The sequence below is a fragment of the Capra hircus genome, chromosome 19 (assembly GCF_001704415.2).
Source record: "Capra hircus breed San Clemente chromosome 19, ASM170441v1, whole genome shotgun sequence".
Taxonomy (NCBI): Eukaryota; Metazoa; Chordata; class Mammalia; order Artiodactyla; family Bovidae; genus Capra; species Capra hircus.
Genome location: NC_030826.1, coordinates 34,581,179 through 34,601,862, shown reverse-complemented (window position 1 = coordinate 34,601,862; position 20,684 = coordinate 34,581,179). Strand labels below are relative to the sequence as shown.

Below are 20,684 nucleotides of genomic sequence, written 5' to 3'. Positions count from 1 at the left end.
AAGGCCGCAGGGCAAGGACTGAGACCATGTCCAACCTCACTGATCCTGGAGCCTCCCCCTCAGCCAGTGAGGACCCTTGCTTGGTGGCCTGCATCGCTGCTGGGCGGGCATTAGGAGTTCTCCCAAAGGCAGGCAGGCCACAGGCAGCAAAGTTCAGCTCAGATGTAACACCGGCTGCTTCACAAGAGTCTGGGGGCCAGAGGACTTCGGGTTAGCCAGAAGTGCATGTATCCTGTGACCTGGCACTTCACACAGGAGCACAAAGCTGGCTCAGCTTCCACAGTCAGGGGGCTGGCCCGCTAGTCACCCACCACGCAGCTCTTCACAAGAGACGGGGAGCGAGCCTTTAGTACAGGAAGCTAGAGCCCGGGGTCTCGGGAGGGCAGGCAGCAGGGGCCCAGCAGCAGCAGGGCCGTGGCCAGCCTGGGGCCGCAATCATCCTCCACGCCTCCTCGTGCCTTGTCCTGAGGATCTTATGACTTACGGTTATGGGCTTGGCGTTCCGCTGGTTTGTTGATGAAGATGTCACGTGGGTGACGATGCTAAAAGCTGGGAAGCCCTCAGACTTGTGTGTTTTGGGGGGTTTACAAAACTAGCACCATGCCCTCTTCATCTTCTCAGACATCATGAAGTCCAAGAGCAACCCTGATTTCCTGAAGACAGACAGGTCCTGTGTTGGCCGGCAGCTCAGAGGCCTCAGGTCCAAGGTGAGTCTGGGGGCCTGCACTGGGTGTGCAGAGCCCACCAGGGGTTGCACGGAGGGTCCCCAGGGTGCCTCAAGTCATGCACATCCCACTGGGTCAGTGCCAGGGCTTCAGGCCGAGCGCCCCTTGCACAGCAGCAGGACTGTTTCCTCGGTGACGGCGGGCCTCCCAAGGGCCGTCCTGTCGTCTGGACCGCTCCTCGCACATCTATAGTTCACACTGACGCCGTCTGCACACTTTCCTCCACATGGGCCCCTGCCCCCTGCGCACCCCTCCACGGGAAGGTGGGCGGAGGGTGGGGTGCCCAGCTTGTTGCACTTAGGATTTACTGTGTGTGTGTCTTGTTTTTGCTCTTCCCCTGACAGTCCGTAATTGAGCAGGTCTCATGGGATAACTGAAACGACCCGCTTCCCGGCCCCCCTGTCGTGTAGGTAAACCTCTTCTCACACCACTCGCCTGCTGCCCGCGAGGAGCGCTGCCTGCATGCACTGCTCGCTCCTCCACGGAGCTCGTTTTCCCATCACTCTTGTTCTTCCTGCTCAGCAGCACAGACAGGATCCATGTGAAGTTTCTTACCTCTTCCGGGGAGTTAACTGTAACCTCTTAACAGAGGGGCGGCTCCCCCCGCCTGGCCGGCTGCCCAGAGCCACATGCTGGGGGGCGCAGGCGTTGTCAGCCCTTCATCCCGCGTGTCGAATGGTGTGTGCTCACGTTCTCTTGAGACACCGCTTCCTCTGTCAGGAGGCAAGCTTGACAAGACTCTCCCATCGCTGAAGTAGTTCCCACTCCCCACCTCCAGGATTAACAGGCCAAGGGGGCTGACGCCTCATGCCTCTGGGAGGAGCTGAGCCCAGCAGTCTGCCCTCAGTCCATTCAGTTCCCTACAGTTCTGAGTCGCTTCCCACCGGATGGTTCAGCTGGTCAGAAACTTAGTTGGGGCTTTTTTCTTTAATGTGGAAGCAATTCTATTTAGCAAACCCAGACTTGTCCTTTGGTTTCTGGTTTTCTTCTTATTGACGAGTCTTCCTTGCCTGAGGCTGGCCTGTCTTTGCTACAGGTTCACCGTGGGTGCTATGAGCCTTCTGCCTGCGCCTGTGAACAACAGGCCCCACAGGGAAGCCTTGCTCCAACGAGCCCGCTGCCTCAGGCGGACCACAAGTCCGGGGAAATAAAGTACTTTGCAGGACTTGCCTGCAATCCAGTGGTTAGGACTCGGCACTCTCAGCACCAGGACTCCGGTTCAGTCCCTGGTCGGGAACGAAGATCCTAAAGTAGTACAGCAAGGAATTTGGGCTCTGGATAAAGGGCCAGATCTTTGTTCACAAGGCCTCTGCAGAGGTGTGCTGGGAAGGCCTTGCACGCTGGTGAAGGCGGGGGCAGGAAGCAAGAGTTAGTCTGTCTGGGGCTCTCGGTGAGGCTGGACCAAATGAGTTGGGGGAAGCTCAGGGACAGGGTTCCCTAGAGTCACGTTTGAGTCAGTTTGGCTTGGCAAGTTTTCGACATAAGAACAGCGTTCTTGCTGGCCCAGGGAGAAGCTGGGCCCTTGCTGTCTTCCTCAGGGACACCACTGGCCACAGCACTGGACCTATGACGTGCTGTCAACAGCCAGCCGCACGGCTCCCGTGTGGCCCTCTGTCCTGATGTGTCTGTAACACCCCCACCCTCCGTGGGGAGACAGGAATTAAGTCACCCAGAAACTAACCGTGTCCCCAGGGCTTTCTGAACCAGGGTCTGCTCTGTGGATGTCTGCCTTTCCTGTGGGTGCTTCTGTACCTGCTCCCTCAGGAACAGGAGGGCTTGGCCCCACCGGGTCAGCAGCTCCTCGTCTTAAGAGCAGCCAGGCTTCTCTGGGACTGAAAGCAGACGGGGTGTGTGCAGGCTCCTCGGGGGGAGCCCTGTCTGGGCAGCTGCGCATGGAGTCACAGAGGTGCTGAGTGGGCAGCAACTGACCCCTCTCGGCCTGTGACAGGGCTCGGAGGCCTCTGTCCTCGGGAGTTGGTGATCTGCTGCTACTTAGGGAAGGAAGGTCCCAGCTAAAACAGAGTGGGTGGCAGGTTCCAGGGCCAGCCCCTGGGTGAGACTGGCTGCTGTGTAGATGGCGGCACTGCCTGAAGCAGGCGTGCTTGGGAGCAGAGTCCCGAGAGCACGTGAGGCCCTCGTGCACATTAAAGCTCGTCACAGTGGGACGTGGGCTTATCCCCTTCCTCTGACTCGGTGGCGTCAGAATTAAAAAAACAGGCGAGCAGCACTGTCCTGGGTGAAGCTGGGGCCCCAGAGAAAGCAGACCCAGACCTGCCCTCATGCTCAGGGAAGCCTGCACGTGCCACGAGGGTCTGGATGTCCTTCACCTTTACTGAGGTCCACACAAACACGGGCAGGCTTCCATCCTGAAAGGCTCAGGAACGGCCTCCGTGTCCCCAAGCCCCAGGAGAGACCAGCAGGGCCTATGAGGCCTAGGAGCAGGGAGGCTATCCACCCTGGAGTGTGCTCGGGGCCTCCCGGGGCCAAACATGGGCACAGAAGGTGCCTCCTTGTTCTCTGCAGGGTCTTCTCTCCAGCGCCATTGGTCTCATCCTTGCTTGTTGACAGAGCCCTAAGCTCAGCATCGGTCTTGTTTCTGACTTTTTATTTCTCGTCCAGTAACACCACTTCCTCCGGGGCCGTGGCCCTCCTCGCACACCCACTAACCCTCCGGGGCCCCGCGCCGTGCCTCACCACCGGCCGCCTGCGCCATGCAGGGCTGAGGCCAACAGCCTGTCTGTTTCTCCACCAGAGTCTGAAGGAAGGCCTGACGGTGCAAGATCGCCTGAAGCTCTTTGAGTCCCGGGACCTGGAGCGCGACTAGTTGCTCCCGTGCAGCTTGGACACACCTCCCGGCCACAGCCCCCGTGCCACTCCTGTCCATCCCTTCATTTTTTATTGTCGTCCTTGTTCTTGGTGTTGTCGTCTGCATTGACTGTGGTTGGATGCATGAGAGACTGGCCTGTGGATGGCTCGCTCCACTCCCTGTGGTCTTCATTCAAGCTTTCCCTGGTTTCTGCAACCTGCCCTGCCTTGCCCCGGCTCTCTGTCAGTATTACGGCCCAGCAGCCTGGGATAAGCTAGCTCTGTCTCACCCCGCGCGCAGGCGGGGCAGGAGGGGCCACGAGGCTGTGCTGTGGGTCCCGTGCTGACAGCTCGCAGCCCAGGGAGGACCTGGAAGCCCAGGGTAGGGCTGAGCCTGCACCTGCCCCGTGGGCTTGGGGCGAAGGGAGCAGCTCTTACACATCCGCTGACACCGCTTAGAGCCGCACCCCAGACCGTTGTGGTGAACGCTTCACAGCCTGGGAAGTGCTGCAAGCAGCCACTCCTATTTTTGTCTGTTTTTTATTAAATCTTGCACAAAACCCGGCCCCTCTCATTCCTTCCTATGCTCATTCTTTCTTGGTCACCAGGAACCCTACTCTTCTCACATGAGGTGGATGCTGCCCTGCAGCCTGGGTTCCAGGCTGGAATCACTGTGACAGCATGTTTCCTCGGTCACTGGAGGAGGAAGCTCGCTCACCCCTCCGTCTTTTGGAAAGAAGCCCCTTCTTGCTTTGGGAAAGGTTGACCAGAGACCATGTTATGTCAAGAAGGCAGAGAGGATGTTGGAGCTAGATGGAAACCAGCCGTTGTGACGTGTGCTCACTCGAGCTGAGGCCCAGGGCACCGGGGCGCCCACGCAGGGCTGCACTCGCGCTTCTGTGTTCTTGGTGGCCTGAGTGACACGCTTCTAACCACCACCAGGCATCCTCAGCACTAATCCTATGAGGACAGGAGCAGGGACACAGCCCCAGGGGAGCCCGCGTGGCATCTGGCCAGCACTTGGACGAGAGCCACAGGCTTGGGGTATGCAGGTACTTTGGGGGTGAAAATGCACACATCGTTGTACAGTATCTAGATGAACACATGAGGCCGCGTAGGGTGTCCCTGGAGGCAGGGCAGAGCGCGGGTGTAGAGTGTGCGGCCCCGCCCACTTCGCTGGGACAGCTCAGAGCACCTGGCTGCAGGGCCTTCCCTATTCCTGACTCTGCTGGCCACTGCATTGCTGCTGTTGGTCCATGTTTGCAAAAGCTCCTTTAACCCTGCTCATCAGACACCCCTACACCAGCACATCTCAGAGCCGCCTACGTGGGTGATGGCTCTGAGGGTCTGACGATGGCAGGGGCGGGGCTCTCTGGGCACTGAGACTGTGCCACCGCTGCCTCCTTCCAGGGTGCAGGGTCCACACGGAGCTGCTCCGTCTGCCGGTGGGCCGCACGCTGCCACTCATCAGAGCAAAGGAGCTTCTACCTCTGTGTCTCCATCAGTGAACCTGGGGTCTGACCTAGCACTCCACAGCGGCCCCTGCACCCACAGGTGGCAGGACTCGCCTCTCTGGAGGCGGCCAGGAGCCACACTGCAGAAGCTTGGGCCACAGGGGCTCCCCAAACCCCCACCCTCTGCCCTGGGCAGTGCTGGCCATCGACTTGAGGTGAGGGCTGTGCATGGCTGGAGGGAGCAGGCTGGACACACGGGTCCCTGCTCTGCGGTGTCCTTGGCACACCCCCTACAGGCACCCCAGCTCCTCGACGGGGGCCTGCCACGACCGCAGAGGAGGAAAGAGCACAAGTGGGGGCAGCCTTCGAGGGGGTTTCTGTGCTGGCAGGGAAAGGGTGCCCAGGGGGCTGTGGACAGGGAGGCCCAGCCCCCACCCCACAGGGAGTGTACCCCCATGTCCCCAGGGATGGGAGGGGACCACTGCGTCTACTCTTGCTGTAAACGTTCACTCCTTCCCTGGGGACCTGCAGGCACCTGCCTAGGGGACAGCTGGACAGAGTGGCGTCACCTGACCGCTCTGCCCGCGCACCTTCAGCACAAGTGCCAGGCTCGGGCCGCCTCTGGTCATGCATTCCGCCAGCCACGGGCAGGACTGAAAGCCAGCGTTCCGGTGGCCATGCTGGCTGCAGTGCGACACTCAGGCTTGTGCCACTGGGCGTCAGAACCAGTGTGGCCTTGTGGGGGAGGCGGTGGCCATGCTGGGGAGACCGGCGGAGGTCGAGCTGAAGCTCAGCAGGTGGGAGGAAGAGAACGTGGGAAGGGCCAGCCCCCGGCCGGAGACGTGGAGCCTGTCACTCGCAGCATCCAGACCCATGCAGAGCGGGAGCGGCAGTTTGTACAAACGCGTGCTTGTGACCCTCAGGGTCTGCCTGAGCAAGCCGAGGACGACACCCACAGGGCCCTGTCCTGCGAAGGGCCCGCCGCCACCTCACTGCGCCTGCCCAGCGGCCCTGCGTGCAGGGCGCCTGGGACACTCCCGCAGCGGGGCTGCCATCCTCTCATGGCACGGGGCTGCCCTCCTGCCTTCACACGTCCACACTCGCCAGGCGCTACTCTCCACAGCCCGAGGGCAGGCCTTGAAACCATGCGTTTCGGTACCCTGATAGAAGATGGGACAGAAACCCAGGAGGGATGCGAACGCTCAGTCTCGAGAACAGCAAGTTCCTCTGTAAAGGGAAGGCCTCCCCTTCCCTGAGCACGTGGCGGCCCGGATGCACGGGTGCCGCCCCTCCAGGCCCCTCAGGTGGCTCCCTGCTCCTCTGCACAGAACTGGGACGTCGTGCAGAGCAAGCGGAGTCCACAGGGCTCAGGGTCACTGCCATGGATTTCTGTGACACAGTCTGTGTGGGTGGGTTTCTCTTTCTCCTTATACAAGCACCGCTGTTTAAGACGAGAAGAAACAGCTTGGGTACAACACAGTGCCAACCAACGTGACAAGGCAACGTTTTTAATAACTGACCTACCTTTTATAAAGCCTGAGTCATTTAACAGGTGGTTCTGTTTCCTCCTGAAAGATCTCAGTAATACCTGTTCCTCATTCTTGGCAAAGTCACTCAAAGTCTTGAGGGAAAACCAAGAGGGCGCAGGAGCGCCTGTTTGCCCAGGCCACGAGCAGGGTGGGCCGCGCCGGCAGCCGCCGCATCGGTCTGCCAGCACCGCGGCCGCGTGGGGGCCACGCACTCTGGGCCTGGTGTGGCGGCTTCACGCTGCCGCTGCTCCACCACACAGACCCGCAGGCCCGGGGCTGGGCCTCCTGCGATGCTGCCTGTCCGCCAGACGTCCCTGCCACCCACCCTCGCCTCCACAGCTAGCCGGGACACACGTCAGCGTTTATTTCATAGGAAGCTGGTAATAGAACACAAAGAACACAAAACTCATTCTTGTTTATGTTTGTATCACAGCCAATTGATTTTAGGATTTAACCTTAGTAATAACAACGTATCTACTGACTCTTAGGATTCAAAACCAGTTAAGTGATAAGAGTTTTCCTAAGTAGTATTTATAAAATGTAAGGTTCTAAGTGTCTCCTTAACAATTAGAATCCTCAGATTTTCCTCACAGACACACTTCTATCAGGGTGACTGTCTCAGCCCAGACTCAAGACAACACATGCTGTGCCTGACTGCTGGGCCCGGACAGAATGGGGACACGGAGACAGCGGCTGCCTCTGCGACAAGTCTGTGGGTGGTCCCTGGCGGCAACCATGCCTACCCCCACCTGCTGCTCATTCAGGGGGCAAGTGCTCAGAGAACAAGCCTGCATCGCTCTGTGCTGATGCTAAAAGAGAATGCTCATCAGACAGAGCTGCACTCAGCCTTTGGGAGGCCCAACCCTCGTGGAGGCAGAAGGGGCCCCAGGAAGAGAAGAGTCTGGTCAGCTTGCTGCTCTCTGACAATTCAAAACTTTTACCATTTAGTTTAAAGCTCTTTTTTAAAAACAAAATTTCTGATCAAGTGTTCGCTAAAACTGAAGTGTTACTTTGTCAAAATATTTATTCCTTTGTTTGACATGCTAGATTCCCATGGATGTAGCGGATCATTTCTACTGTAAATATTACCTAACTTTACATAAACAATGTCATAATAAACTATTTTTGCATCACCCTTCGTATGCTGTGAAGAGAGGCTTTGTTTAACAGAAGGACACGAGGAAAAACAAGCATTTAGGTCAAAAGTCAGAATCTGGGTCAGGAACCTAGAGGTTTATAATGGAGTTTTGGTTTAACTTTTACAAAACCCATGTTTTAAGTTTTGGAGGCGCTGTCAACATTTTAAGATCAGGAGATTTCAGATGTTCACACACAGTGAATAGTTAGTCTTTTTACCCATTTAAAAAATTATTCTGGTCAAACAAATGTACACATGGCTTTGGGACACTGATCTAATCCAGTGATGTTTAGCTTTACCACACACTGTATTTTAAAGCAATGTAAGTACAATTTTAAAAATCAGCCGGCAGCTGGGAAAGTGATAAAGACACAGCAAACGAGGCACAGAAGAGCGCACCCTCCACATTTCAGGACAGCTATGAAACACCCAGCTGCCATCGCACTCGACGCTAAGACTGAAAGCTCCCCTGTGCCCAGAAGCAAGACAAGGATGTGTATTCTCACCACCTCTGCCCACTGTGCTGGAGACCAGCCAGAGCTCAGCAGGAGCAGAGGTGACCGTCCACCTGTAGATGGCAGGACCCATGTACAGGAAATCGAAGGAATCCACCAAAAAATCATTAAACTAAAAATGAGCTCAGCAAGCATGCAAGATCCAAGGCTCAAATACAAAAACCGACTGACTGCTCTACACTACTAACAATCTGAATAAAGTGTAAGACTTGTATACTGAAAACTATGAAACATTACTGAAAGAAATTTTAAAAGACTTAAATAAATGGAAAGGTGTCCCTTGTTCATGAGTTGGAAGATGCAATATTGTTAGAAGAGCAGTACTCTCCAGTTTCACTTACAATTCAAGGCAACCCCTACAAATCGCAGCTGCCTTCATCAAGTTGATCAGCTGGCCCAAGGTTCCTGAGGAAACGCACAACGGCCCAGAGCGATGCTGGGGAAGACGAATGAAGCGGAGGACTCTTTCTACTGGGTCCCAGGACAACTGCAAGGCTTCCGGGATCAAGACAGTGTGGTACCAGCATGAGGACTGACATACAGGTAATGGGACAGAACCAAGGGTCCAGAAAGCCCCTACATTTACAGTCAATGGACTTCAACAAAGACGTCAAGACCATTCAGTTGGGGGGAAACAGCCTCTTCAGCAAACGGTGCTGGGACATGCAGCTACCCACAGGCAAGAGAATGAAGTCAAACCCCCTAATTCAGGGTTCCCCAGTCCCTGGCTGCACAGCAGGAGGTAAACGGCAGGAGGGCAAGTGAAGCTCCACCTACTGCACCCCAAGGCTCGAACCACCGCCTGGACCACACCTCACCCTGTCACGGAGAAATCGTCCCACGAAACCAGTCCCAGGTTCCAAAATGGTTGGAGACCACTGCCGTACATCCCAGCACATGCAAAAATTAACCCCAATGCTTCACAGACCTGAATATGAGGCTTTCAGAGAAAAGAGCAAACATTTGTGATTCCTGGCTGCGCAGTGATTTTTAGTCAAGACACCAAAGCAGAAACAGGAAGAGTAAAAATAGATAAACTGAACCATACCAAAATAAATTACACACACTGCAACAATACCACCAAGAATGCGAACAGATTGCCCACAGGTGGGAGGGGGGCGCCTGCAAATCACACTTCTGATAAGGGACCAACATACAGAGTATACAAAGACTCCCACAATGCCAGCAATAAACAGGCAATGCGACTTTTTTTAATGGGCAAAGGATTTGAATAGACATTTCTCCAAAGACTATATAAAAGGTGGAAAAATAACACAACTCAACGTTACCAGTCCTTCAGGAAACACAAGGTAAAACCACAGGAAGGCAGCACCTCACACCCAACAGGCTGGTGATGAAGCCAGACAGTTGCTGGGGAATGGCAGCCTCACGCAAAAGAAAGAAACCAGGACGTTTCCTCACACCGTACATAACAATCAGCTCAAAACGGAATAAGGGCCGATTGGAGACCGTGTGGAAAAGAAGAGAACCTCCCTACACTGTCAGCGGGAACGTAAGCTGGTGCAGCCGCTACTGAGGACAGTGTGACAGGTGTCACAGAATCCTGCAGGCACACTCCTGGGCACGCGTCTGGAAAGACAAAAATGCTGATGCAGAAAGATAACACACCCCAGTGCGCACAGCAGCACTGTTTAAACCGCCAAGATACGGAAGCAAGCTAAATGCCCATCAACAAATGAATGGATAAAGAGGTGGCAGTACATACAAACAATTAGAATATTATTCAGCCATAAAAAACAATGAAATAATGCCATTTGCAGCAACATGGATGGACCCAGAGTTTATCATGCTGAGTGAAATAAGTCAGAGAAAGACAAATGTATTACTTCTATGTAGACTCTCAAAAAAAAAAAAAAAAAAAACAAATGAACTCATTTCCAAAACAAAAACAGACTCAGAGACATAGAAAACAAACTTGGTTACCAAAGGGGGTATAAATTAGGAATTTGGGATTAACAAACACTACTGTATGTAAAATAGATTTTTAAAAAATGACTTATAGTACGGGTAACTACATTCAGCATCTTTTAATAATCTCTTACAGAAAAGAATCTGAAAAAGGTTAGCAACATATATGTATGGATGTACACATATATACACACACACTGAATCACTGTGATGTACCCTTGAAACTAACACAACACTGTAAATCAGCTCTGCTTCCATTTTAAAACAATGGATTAAAGACCTACATGTAAGACCAGAAACCATTAAACTAAAAGAAAATATGGATGGAATCTTCTTAACCTAAATTGTAGCAATATTTTTTTAATGTCTCTAAGGCAAAGGAAATAAAAGCAAATACAAACAAATAAGACCTAATAAAATTTAGAAATTGCAAAGCAAAGGATATCATCAACAAAAAGACAAGCTACTGAATAGGAGAAAATATCTGCAAACAATATGACTGATAAGGGCTTAATATGCAAAATGTATCAACAGTTTATGCAACTTGACATCAAAAAAAACAAACCACCCAATTTAAAAATGGGAAGACCTGAATAGAAATTTTTTATATATGAAACATGCGCATGGTCAACTGGCAACATCGTTAATTATCAGTGAAACACAGATTAAAATCACAATGAGACACCCCCTCACACCTGTCAGAATGGCCATCACCGTGAAGACTACAAATAACACGCTGGAGAGGATATGGGCTAAGAAAACGCTCCTGCACCGCCGGTGGGAGTGTGAATTGGTGCAGCCGCTACGGAGCACAACAGATTTGAGGAACGGAGATTTCTCAAGTTAAAAATTACCATGTGACCCAATGATTCTACTTGTGGCCATATATTCAAAGCAAATGAAAACACTGATTAGGAAAGAATGTTCATAGCACCACAATTTACAATAGCCAGAAACTGGAAGCAACCTAAATGCCCATCACAGATGAATGGATAAAGAAGTTCTGGTACATACATACAAAGGAATACTACTATTTAAAAAAAAAAAAGAATGAAATAATGCCATTTGCAGAAACATGCATGGACGTGGAGGGTATCATGCCAAGCAAAGTCAGAGAAAGACAAATACTGTATGGTACCACACGTGGAATCTAAAAAATAAACGAGACCAGTAAAAACAAAAAAGGGAGAGACCTGATATGCAGAACAAACCAGTGGTCATCAGCGGGGAGATGGGAGGGGGAGGGGAGACGAGAGTAGTGAATTAAGAGGTACAAACTTCAACACACAAAATGAGTTACAAGCATATTTAATACAACATATAGTCAGCATTCTATAACAACTAAATGGACTATAACCTTCAAATATTATGAAACACTGTTGTATGCCTAAAACTTACATAATATTGTACCTCATTATACCTCCATTTTAAAAACTAATTTTTAAAAAAGTCAAATAATAGCTTTTTGCTGGTGATGATGTGGAGGAAAAGGAATCCTTATACCTGCTGGTGGGAATATAAAATGGCTCAATTGCTTTGGAAAACCATCTGGCAATTTATAAAATGGTTAAATAGAGTTTTATGACCCAACAATTCCATTCCTAGGTATACACTCAAAAGACTCAAGAACAAGTCCACACAGACACTTGTATGTGAGCATTTACAGCATTATATTTACAACAGACAAAAGGTACAGACAACCCCAGTGTCCACCAATTGATAAACAGGTAAACACAGTGTGATCTGTCCATACAGAGACTTATGATTCAGCTATAAATAGCAGCAAAAAAATGCTGACACCTGGCTCAACATGGATGGCCCTCCAAAACACTACACTTAGGCAGAGGAGGGGCACACTGAGATCACACTGAGACCGCATGTTGCAGGATTCCATCATACAAAGCATCCACAGCGAGAAACCCACAGAAATGGGTTCCTTTCTGGAGTGAAGAAAATGCTCTGAAAATTGATGGTACTGATAGCTGCACAACCCTGTTACTATAGTAAAGAACAACCAAATAACTCTGTTAACATACTGACAACTAATAATCTGTTAATATACATCAATACACTCAGCTGCGCACTTTTAAAATAGTAACTTTTATAGTATGTGAATCTCAATGAAGTGTTATTTTTAAAGGAGTCAGTTGCTTTAAAAACCAATTCAGGGGCTTCCCTGGGGGCCCAGTGGTAAAGAGGAGCAACTAAACCTGTGCCCCAAAACTACTGAAGCCCGCACACCTGGAGCCCATGCCCCATGATGAGAAGCCCGCACCCACAGGAAGAGGAACCCCTGCTCCACACAATTAAGGGAAGCCCTCGCAGCAACGAAGCCCTAGCACAGCCAAAAATGAATAGAAAAACTATTTAAAAAAAGCAGTTCAGCGCAAGCAATGTAGCTGCATGGTTTCATTCCAACGTTCTCCCAAATATGACAGGTACAGGGAGACTGGCAGAGTCACATTACGACCAGGACGATTTCTTTTATCACGAAGTTCTCAAAAGTTTAAAGTATCTTACGTGTAACGGTACCAACATTCCACGTGTGCTGTTAGGCTGCACCCCTGTCCCATGGTTAAAATGACAAGCTTGAGCCCCAACTACAGGCTGAACGGGAGGCTGTGGGGCAGGGCTGGGAGGGCAGCAAGAGGGGGCCGCCTCTAGTTCTCTTAGGGAGTAACTGCCAAGCCTCCTGGGGTTGACTACCTCCTATAAAGGTCCTGTTCATGCCAGAATCCGGTGGACAAAGCATGTAGCTTCAGACACACACTATACAAGTCCCTTCCCAGCCTCTTCCCCTCCGGTTACTGCCCCGAGGCATGTCAGCTACACTTCCAGCGTCTCCTTAGGGCGCCTGCGCAGCTCTGGACACACTCTGGACAACTGCTGCCCAGGACAAAGCCCCAGACTCAGCCTGAACTGTCTTCTGCACCAAACGCACATCCACAGCTCAGCTCACCCGCCCTCACCAGCTGGAAGCCTGGGACCTCCCATGGCCTCAGCAGTGACCCCCACCAGCTCGTTGGGAGGACTAGACACGCTGGGCTCGGCCCAAGCCCTACTGCGACCCAGCCGCCCCTCCTCTCGCCTCTCCCATCAGCGCGGGGCTCTGGTCACCTCATGCAGTCGCCCACCCTCAGCAGGGACAGCCTCCACTCTGCAGGCTGATTTCAGTGCTCGCCTCCTCGGGCCCTCAGGACAGAATGCCTGTTACCTGAAATTTAGGTTAGGTTCAAACTCCTACCACAAAGACAACTATAATGAAAACAATATAAATCAAATTAAGTGAAATAAAACGTTACACGGGGTGAAACCATTTCACAACTTTGTCAACAGCAGCCTTGATGGTGGGGCTGGTCTTGGGTGGTAGGTGCTTCTGGAAGCAAGCCCTGCGGACAGGGGGCTGGGGGTGCTGAGCCCCACGGGCCGGAGAGCCACTGAGGAGCATGGCTGGGAGTCAGCTCAGCTGCTCAGAAGACACCAGGCTCCCCCAAGTCTTCACTCCTCTGGGAGACAGTGGGGTCCCCCAGGAACACCCCCAGGTCTTCACTCCTCTCTGGGAGACTATCTTGGCCAATGGGTTCTAAATGGCTGGATGCTGTCCCCACCCCGCAAAGCTACTATTTGCATGAAAAGGCAGACACACACGCAATTGGACAGGAACGGGAGCAAGTTTATTCAGGGGGACCCAGCTCAGGCGAGAAGCACTGTCACCATGAAGCCACATGACTTCCAACCCAAGAACCATGCTTTACAACTTCAGCTGAGTTCTGTCTGGGTTTACCTGTCCGACATCCTAGGTCAAAGGTAACTTTAAATCAAGAGAAACACTACGTTGGCGGGGGGTGGGGGGAACACTTCAAAGATGTCACATCCGTGCCAGAAATCAGGACAGCCCAGTGAGGCCACCCCTAGGACCCACCTTGCCTCAGGGATACTGAGCACGGCCTCAGGTGTCATGGTGAAGGTCAAGTCTACATAGACAATCAAACTCCCCTGAATGTAAGAACATGAAAAATTACAATCCTAACGTGCGCAAACAGGAGCAGCTTCTGGACACCAGTCACCCAGGTTCTGAAGTCTGGATGTGGGGGAGGGCAAGGGAGCATGGGGGGCGGGGCAAGGGAGTTTTGGGGGACCCGGGAGGCATCAGAATCAGGAAAGGGACTCTGCTGCCTCTCCAACCCTGATGGAGGCACCCAGTCCGAAGCACCTCCCTTCCACTGCAGGACAGTCTCTGTCCTTGCTAAGCCTGCACTCTCTAAGGAAAGTCACTACTCAATGCAAGAAAGCCCCCCTTCCTCGCTGGAGCTCGGCAGGACTCCAGCCTGAGGGCCGCTGGCCTGGAGCCCGCCTCAGCGAGCCCTCTCCTTCTGAGGGAAGAAGGAGAACCTGGTGGGGTCGAACTCCTCCCAGATGCGCTCGAACTCCTCCAGGAAGAGCCGCACGTACTCCTCGTCCTCCACGATGAGCACGTTCTCCCTGTTGTTCTGGATGGCCTGCGTGGTCCAGTTGAGGGAGCCAGTGATCAGCACCCTCCTGTCCACGATGGCGAACTTGTGGTGCATATAGCCCAGGTCTTGGTCGTGCCGGACCTGGATCCCTGAGGAGAGCGAGACGCAGCTGCTGCCCGGCAGCTCAGGGGCTCCGGCCGCCCCGCACGGGGCCCCCCGCTCCCTCCCCAGCCCCTCCTCTCGCTGTCCACCGCCCGAGCTCTGGCTCCTTCTCCAGCGTGGATGTGCTCACAGGACTGACTGCTGCTTGTGTCCAGTGGCACAGGCACTGTCAGGTCTGGGTGGTGACAGCGGCTGAGCCAGGCAGGGGCCGGGCCCACCAGCCCCAGGAGAAGGCCTGGCCAGCAGCAGGGACAGGAGAGTTAGTTTCTCTGGAAACGCCTCCAGCCCTGACTGGGGGAGGCTCCCCACCCCCTCCAGTGTATATGACACACATCACCCTCCACTACTGGTTTCAAGACGAGCCAGCAGCGACTGAAGTAAAACCCATTTGATCTCAGGTTCACGTGCCCCTAAGGTCTCCCTCGGGCCCAGAATCAGATCCCTCATGTAATCAGGACCTCGTGAAGTTGGGGGACCAGCCCGGGGGGACCTGCGCAGAAGACACCAGGCCCCAGACCTGAAGCCTAAGCTTTGGCCCCGTGACCACCCAGCTGACGCGGCCTCCCCTCCTGCTGTGGCTCAGGGCCCCTCGCGCACCCGCCTCAACATGTGCACCTCGGCCACAGGGTTGCCTGTTGCTCCTCGCACCACAAAACAGGCCCTCACGCAGGTGACTCCTCAGAGCAGCTGTCTGCGCCCCACCCATGACCCTCCCGGGCACCTCCAGGGCTCCTGCTCTGCCAGACCTCCCTGTGGTACAGTCCTGTTCTGCACTTGTGGACCCGGAGCCTGGAACCTGTCCAGTCAAACACAAGGGACGGCTGAGCAGTGAGAGAAGAACGACCGCAGGGACGCCCTCAGAAGAGTCAAGGGTTAGCTGGAATCTGGTTGTGGGGTCCCTTCAAGGTTCTTGCCAAATCTGAGGTCCTAGGATTCTCTACAAGAAAACGGCTGTGCTGAAACAGCCAAGCTTCCCCAACAACAGAACCAACACAGGATCGCAAAGCTGCCAGGAAGAGCCGAAGTCAACGTCCTCAACATTGACATCGTCTCCATCCCGCCCTGCACAGACATGAGGACCAGGGTAGCATGCACCCATGTTCCCACCCCAGGTGAGCTGAGAGCAGCCAGGACAGTTCTCAAGGGCCCCACGTGCCTGGCACAGTGGCCACGAGAACAGGCAGGTCAAACGGTCGCTAAAGCAAGAATGACCTTTGCAGGGGCCTCAGTGACCGAGGGAAGGGCAAGAGGTTCGGACTCCTAATCGTTCACGCAGGACACAGCATCACACGGGGGCAGGCGGAGGAGTTTCCAAGTAAGGCAGGTGTCAACTTAGAACACCCTCGCAATTACTCATACTTCCCGGGTTCATCGTTCCCACTCCAGTGAGAGGCAGGTCCGCCAGAGACCTGACTTCCCTGCCGTTTGGTAGCTGAAGAAACAAATTACCTGCTCACTAACTAACCATTTCAGCTCCACGTCTTACCTTATTTTAAATATTCATTTCAGATGCCCCCAAAGAAGATTCACTAGTGAATTTAAGAGAAAACACTTTCTCCTCCGTTTGGTCCTTAAGCCGACGCTGCATCTCTGCACACCTGTGCCCTGCACAGACTTCTAGGTCCCTGAAAGGCTTTGCTTGCGGACCTGCTTCCAGCCTCGGCCCCTCCGGGGTTCATGCCCAGGTTTCGGGCTAAAGACTCTGCACAGAAGCTCCTCTGTACACCCCGGACGGCTGCCAAGGGACGTGAGTGTCTCCCCAGTCCTCCGACGCTGCCCCAAGCGCCCCGCAGTCCTGCCTCCACCTCCCGTGGCCCAGCGCCCGGCCTACCTGCCTTGCGGAGCAGGCCAATCTGCGAGCCGTTGAGGGCCATGTAGTCGCAGTCGGTGACCACGCGGACGCGCACCCCGCGCTGGTGCAGCAGCTGCACGGCGCGGCCCAGCTGCGGGCTGGAAAAGGCGAACAGGCAGAGCTCCAGACTGACGCGGGCGGCCAGCAGGGCGCTCAGCAGCCGGCTCAGTGAGCTCTCGCCGTGGGGCAGGCTACACGGGCAGCCCGAGGGTGTGGCACCCGGGGACCGCAGCAGGGCTTCTGTGCAGGTCACTTGTGATGGGAAAAACAGCACCTCGCGCCGTGGTCGCCGCCGACGCCTGACCCACAGCCAGCGCAGCACGGTGGGCAGTGTCTCCAAGGCCAGCGCGAGGCCAGCAGCCGCCACCACAGCCACCTGCCAACGTAACGGCCGCATGGCGTCTGCACGTACCTTAGGCCCCACGTGCCACGTACGCTGGCCGCATCCTGCGCCTGCGTGCCTGCCACGCACGTACGCCAGCCACCCATTGCGCCTGCACGCCAGCAGGTCACGTGTACCCACCGCCAACTGCGCCTGCGTGAGGGCCAGGCAGCCAGCCACCCATCGCAACCTTGCACCGACTGCCCACGTGCTCCCGCCTGCTGCGCTATGCGCTCACTGCCAACTGCGCATGCCTGCGAGGTCGCCGCCTCCCTCCCAGTGCGCCTGCGCCCCCGCCGCCCACCACCCACGTGCGTGTCCGTGCACCACCTGCCTCCGGCATACGTCTGCATAGTCAGCGCCATCGCCCACTGAGCCTGCGCACCTGGCCCTGAGGGATGCAGGTGGCAGTGGCGAGGAACCCACAAAGTTCCAAACTGGAACAATGCGAGGACCGCTTAAATAATGCAGAACTGGCTTGTACCCGAGGTGTAAATGTGCATCCTCTATGGTGGAGTGAATGAGCAAGGAAAGAGAGGAACTTCTCCGCCCGACAGAAGAATCCCTCGTGATCCGTGGATGCTTGTCCTGAGGGTGCCGCCCGGGGCTTGAGGTTGTGGGGGGCGCCCTCTGCGGAAAAAGGACAGCAACCCTCACACGCGGAAAATGGGCTGAAGGGTCCCGTCTGAGTGCCTGAGAGACTTGGCCGTCTTTCCCCAAGTTGTGACCGGGTCCAGTCAGAAGGAAAAACCCACGGGAAGCTCGGGTTAGAGGACTGCTTTCACTTCTCACTGGACGCCTGGCCAATGTTGTTCAGGTCGGCCAAGGGCACGAAAGAAAGAGCCAGCTTGGACGCTGTCACGGGTCAGCACAGACTGGGGAGACCTCACACCTGTGTGCCCTGCACTGGATCCGGACACAGAAACATGACATTGGTGAAAAAGCTGGTGAAATCCAAATAAAGTCTAGAGTTTAGTTAATAATAATGTACCGATGTCAGTTTCTTCACGTTAAGGAATGAAAGTAAAGGGAGAGGCTAGGAGGAAGGGAAACTGAGTTGAGGGGTAAATGGAACTCTGTGCGATCTTCGAAACTCTTGGGGAAATCTAAAGTTATTCTGAATTAAAAGTTTATTTAAAATGTGAGGCACACACCTTCCATCTGGTGCAGCCCTCCCGCTGCATCCCACACAAACACATTCTACACAAAGACTTGGACACAAATGTTCACAGCAGGCTTGCTTGTAATAACTCAAATCTGGAAACATAAATGTCCCTCAATAGATAAATGTTTCCATATCAATGCGACAGAATACTATTTAGCAATAAAAAGAAACCATTGATACGCACTACTACAAAGAATGCCCATACCGCCACACAATTACACTCATCACACATGCTAGTAAAGTAATGCTCAGAATTCTCCAAGCCAGGCTTCAGTAATACGTGAACCGTGAACTTCCAGATGTTCAAGCTGTTTTTAGAAGATGCAGAGGAACCAGAGATCAAATTGCCAACATCCGCTGGGTCATCGAAAAAGCAAGAGAGTTCCAGAAAAAACATCTATTTCTGCTTTATTGACTATGCCAGTGCCTTTGACTATGTGGATCACAAACTGTGGAAAATTCTGAAAGAGATGGGCATACCAGACCACCTGACCTGCCTCTTAAGAAACCTATATGCAGGTCAGGAAGCAATAGTTAGAACTTGACATGGAACAACAGACTGGTTCCAAATAGGAAAAGGAGTACGTCAAGGCTGTGTATTGTCACCCTGCTTATTTAACTTCTATGCAGAGTACATCATGAGAAACGCTGGGCTGGAAGAAGCACAGGCTGGAATCAAGATTGCCAGGAGAAATATCAATAACCTCAGATATGCAGATGACACCACCCTTATGGCAGAAAGTGACGAGGAACTAAAAAGCCTCTTGAAAGTGAAAGAGGAGAGTGAAAAAGTTGGCTTAAAGCTCAACATTCAGAAAACGAAGATCATGGCATCTGGTCCCATCACTTCATGGCAAATAGATGGGGAAACAGTGGAAACAGTGTCAGACTTTATTTTGAGGGGCTCCAAAATTACTGTAGATTGTGATTGCAGCCATGAAATTAAAAGACGCTTACTCCTTGGAAGAAAAGTTATGACCAACCTAGATAGCATATTCAAAAGCAGAGACATTACTTTGCCAACAAAGGTCCATCTAGTCAAGGCTATGGTTTTTCCAGTAATCATGTATGGATGTGAGAGTTGGACTATGAAGAAAGCTGAGCGCTGAAGAATTGATACTTTTGAACTGTGGTGTTGGAGAAGACTCTTGAGAGTCCCTTGGACTGCAAGGAGATCCAACAAGTCCATTCTAAAGGAGATCAGTCCTGGCTGTTCTTTGGAAGGACTGATGCTAAAGCTGAAACTCCAATACTTTGGCTACCTCATGCAAAGAGTTGACTCATTGGAAAAGACTCTGATGCTGGGAGGGATTGGGGGCAGGAGGAGAAGGGGATGACAGAGGATGAGATTGCTGGATGGCATCACGGACTCGATGGACGTGAGTTTGAGTGATCTCCAGGAGTTGGTGATGGGCAGGGAGGCCTGGCGTGCTGCAATTCATGGGGCTGAAAGAGTCGGACACGACTGAGCGACTGAACTGACTGACTGACTACAACATGGATGGACTTCAATTATGCTGGGATTGGCTGCAGAAACCTACAGGTCTGCTGGCAAAAAATGGTGGACTCGGTTGTGAATGAACTATGAAAACACACAGCCTCACCAGCCCAAGCTTGCAGTCCATGTTGGGGCAAGCAGCAGATGAATTAGAAGTCTAACAGACACCCTGCGAGTGAGAGGACCATGAAAGGGCCAAGTCATGGTCTCCACACAGCCCTGGCTGACTGGGCAGCAGCGGACAAGGGGGAATGACCCATGAAAGCACAGGGAGAAGTCAGAGCAACAGAGGCTTGAGAGTGTCCCACACCCACAGACAGATCAGCAGGGTGTGAGGCCTGCAGCTCCAAGTATTTGGGTTAAACTAAAATCACCAGTGACTCCCACATTTGAAAGACTCACAGGTGCCTGCTACAAACAGATGAAAATTAAAAGCTGAGCAGACACACTAGGGGCTGCTCACGGCAGGGGAAGAGATGCTGGAGTTTTAAGTCCAGCTAAGTTCCAAAGGATAGCAACCTCAGAAAGACAAAATGCAGAGTTGCTGCACTCTTATTATCAAAAATGCCTGGTATTCAACCAGAGCTTACCAACATGCAAAGAAAAAGGAAAGTGTATCCTGTGTGCAGGAAAACAAGCCAATAGGAACTAATTCGAGTGGACTCCGAAGTTGAATTTAGTAGGAAGGGACTTCAAAACGACTCTTACAAACACCCTCAAAGAATTAAAGAAAAAGGAAAAATACGACAATGAGTAAACCAACTCCATTAATACAGAGTATTTACTAAAGTCTATGCAAACTGTCAGCATAGGTTTTTTAATTGTAACAAATGCATGTCTTGGGTCAGGGGTATATGGGAACTCTGTACCTTCCCCTCAATTTTGCTGTGAACTTAAAACTGCTCTAAAGAACTGTATTTTAAAAAGTCTGTGCAAACCACATATCAGATGAGGATAATTTCCATAGTATATAAGGAATTCCTACAACTCAATAGCAAAAAAATTAAAAGAATAATTCAATTTAAAACTGTGCTAAAGACTTGAACAGACATTTCTCCAAAGACATGACTGGCCAA

At 52.7% G+C, this 20,684-nt stretch overlaps 2 protein-coding genes across 13 annotated transcripts in view; one reads left to right on the top strand and one right to left on the bottom strand.

Moving 5' to 3' along the window:
- Positions 1-7,651, top strand: part of MPRIP (myosin phosphatase Rho interacting protein) — a 94,988-nt gene extending 87,337 nt beyond the window's left edge. For 8 of the 12 annotated variants that reach the window (XM_018064816.1, XM_018064814.1, XM_018064813.1 and 5 more), the window contains 2 exons: positions 622-707; positions 3,478-7,651. In XM_018064816.1, the coding sequence (XP_017920305.1) occupies positions 622-707; positions 3,478-3,549 (158 nt within the window). In that variant the 3' untranslated portion in view covers positions 3,550-7,651. Of the gene's footprint in view, positions 1-621; positions 708-1,069; positions 1,136-3,477 lie in introns of all 12 variants that reach the window. The other 4 variants (XM_018064820.1, XM_018064812.1, XM_018064811.1 and 1 more) reach the window with 2 other exon arrangements.
- Positions 14,190-16,977, bottom strand: PLD6 (phospholipase D family member 6). The gene is made up of 2 exons (XM_018064066.1): positions 16,543-16,977; positions 14,190-14,698 (listed from the first exon to the last, which is right to left on the bottom strand). The coding sequence occupies exons 1-2, from the start codon at positions 16,958-16,960 to the stop codon at positions 14,451-14,453; spliced, it is 666 nt and encodes a 221-aa protein (XP_017919555.1). The 5' UTR covers positions 16,961-16,977; the 3' UTR covers positions 14,190-14,450.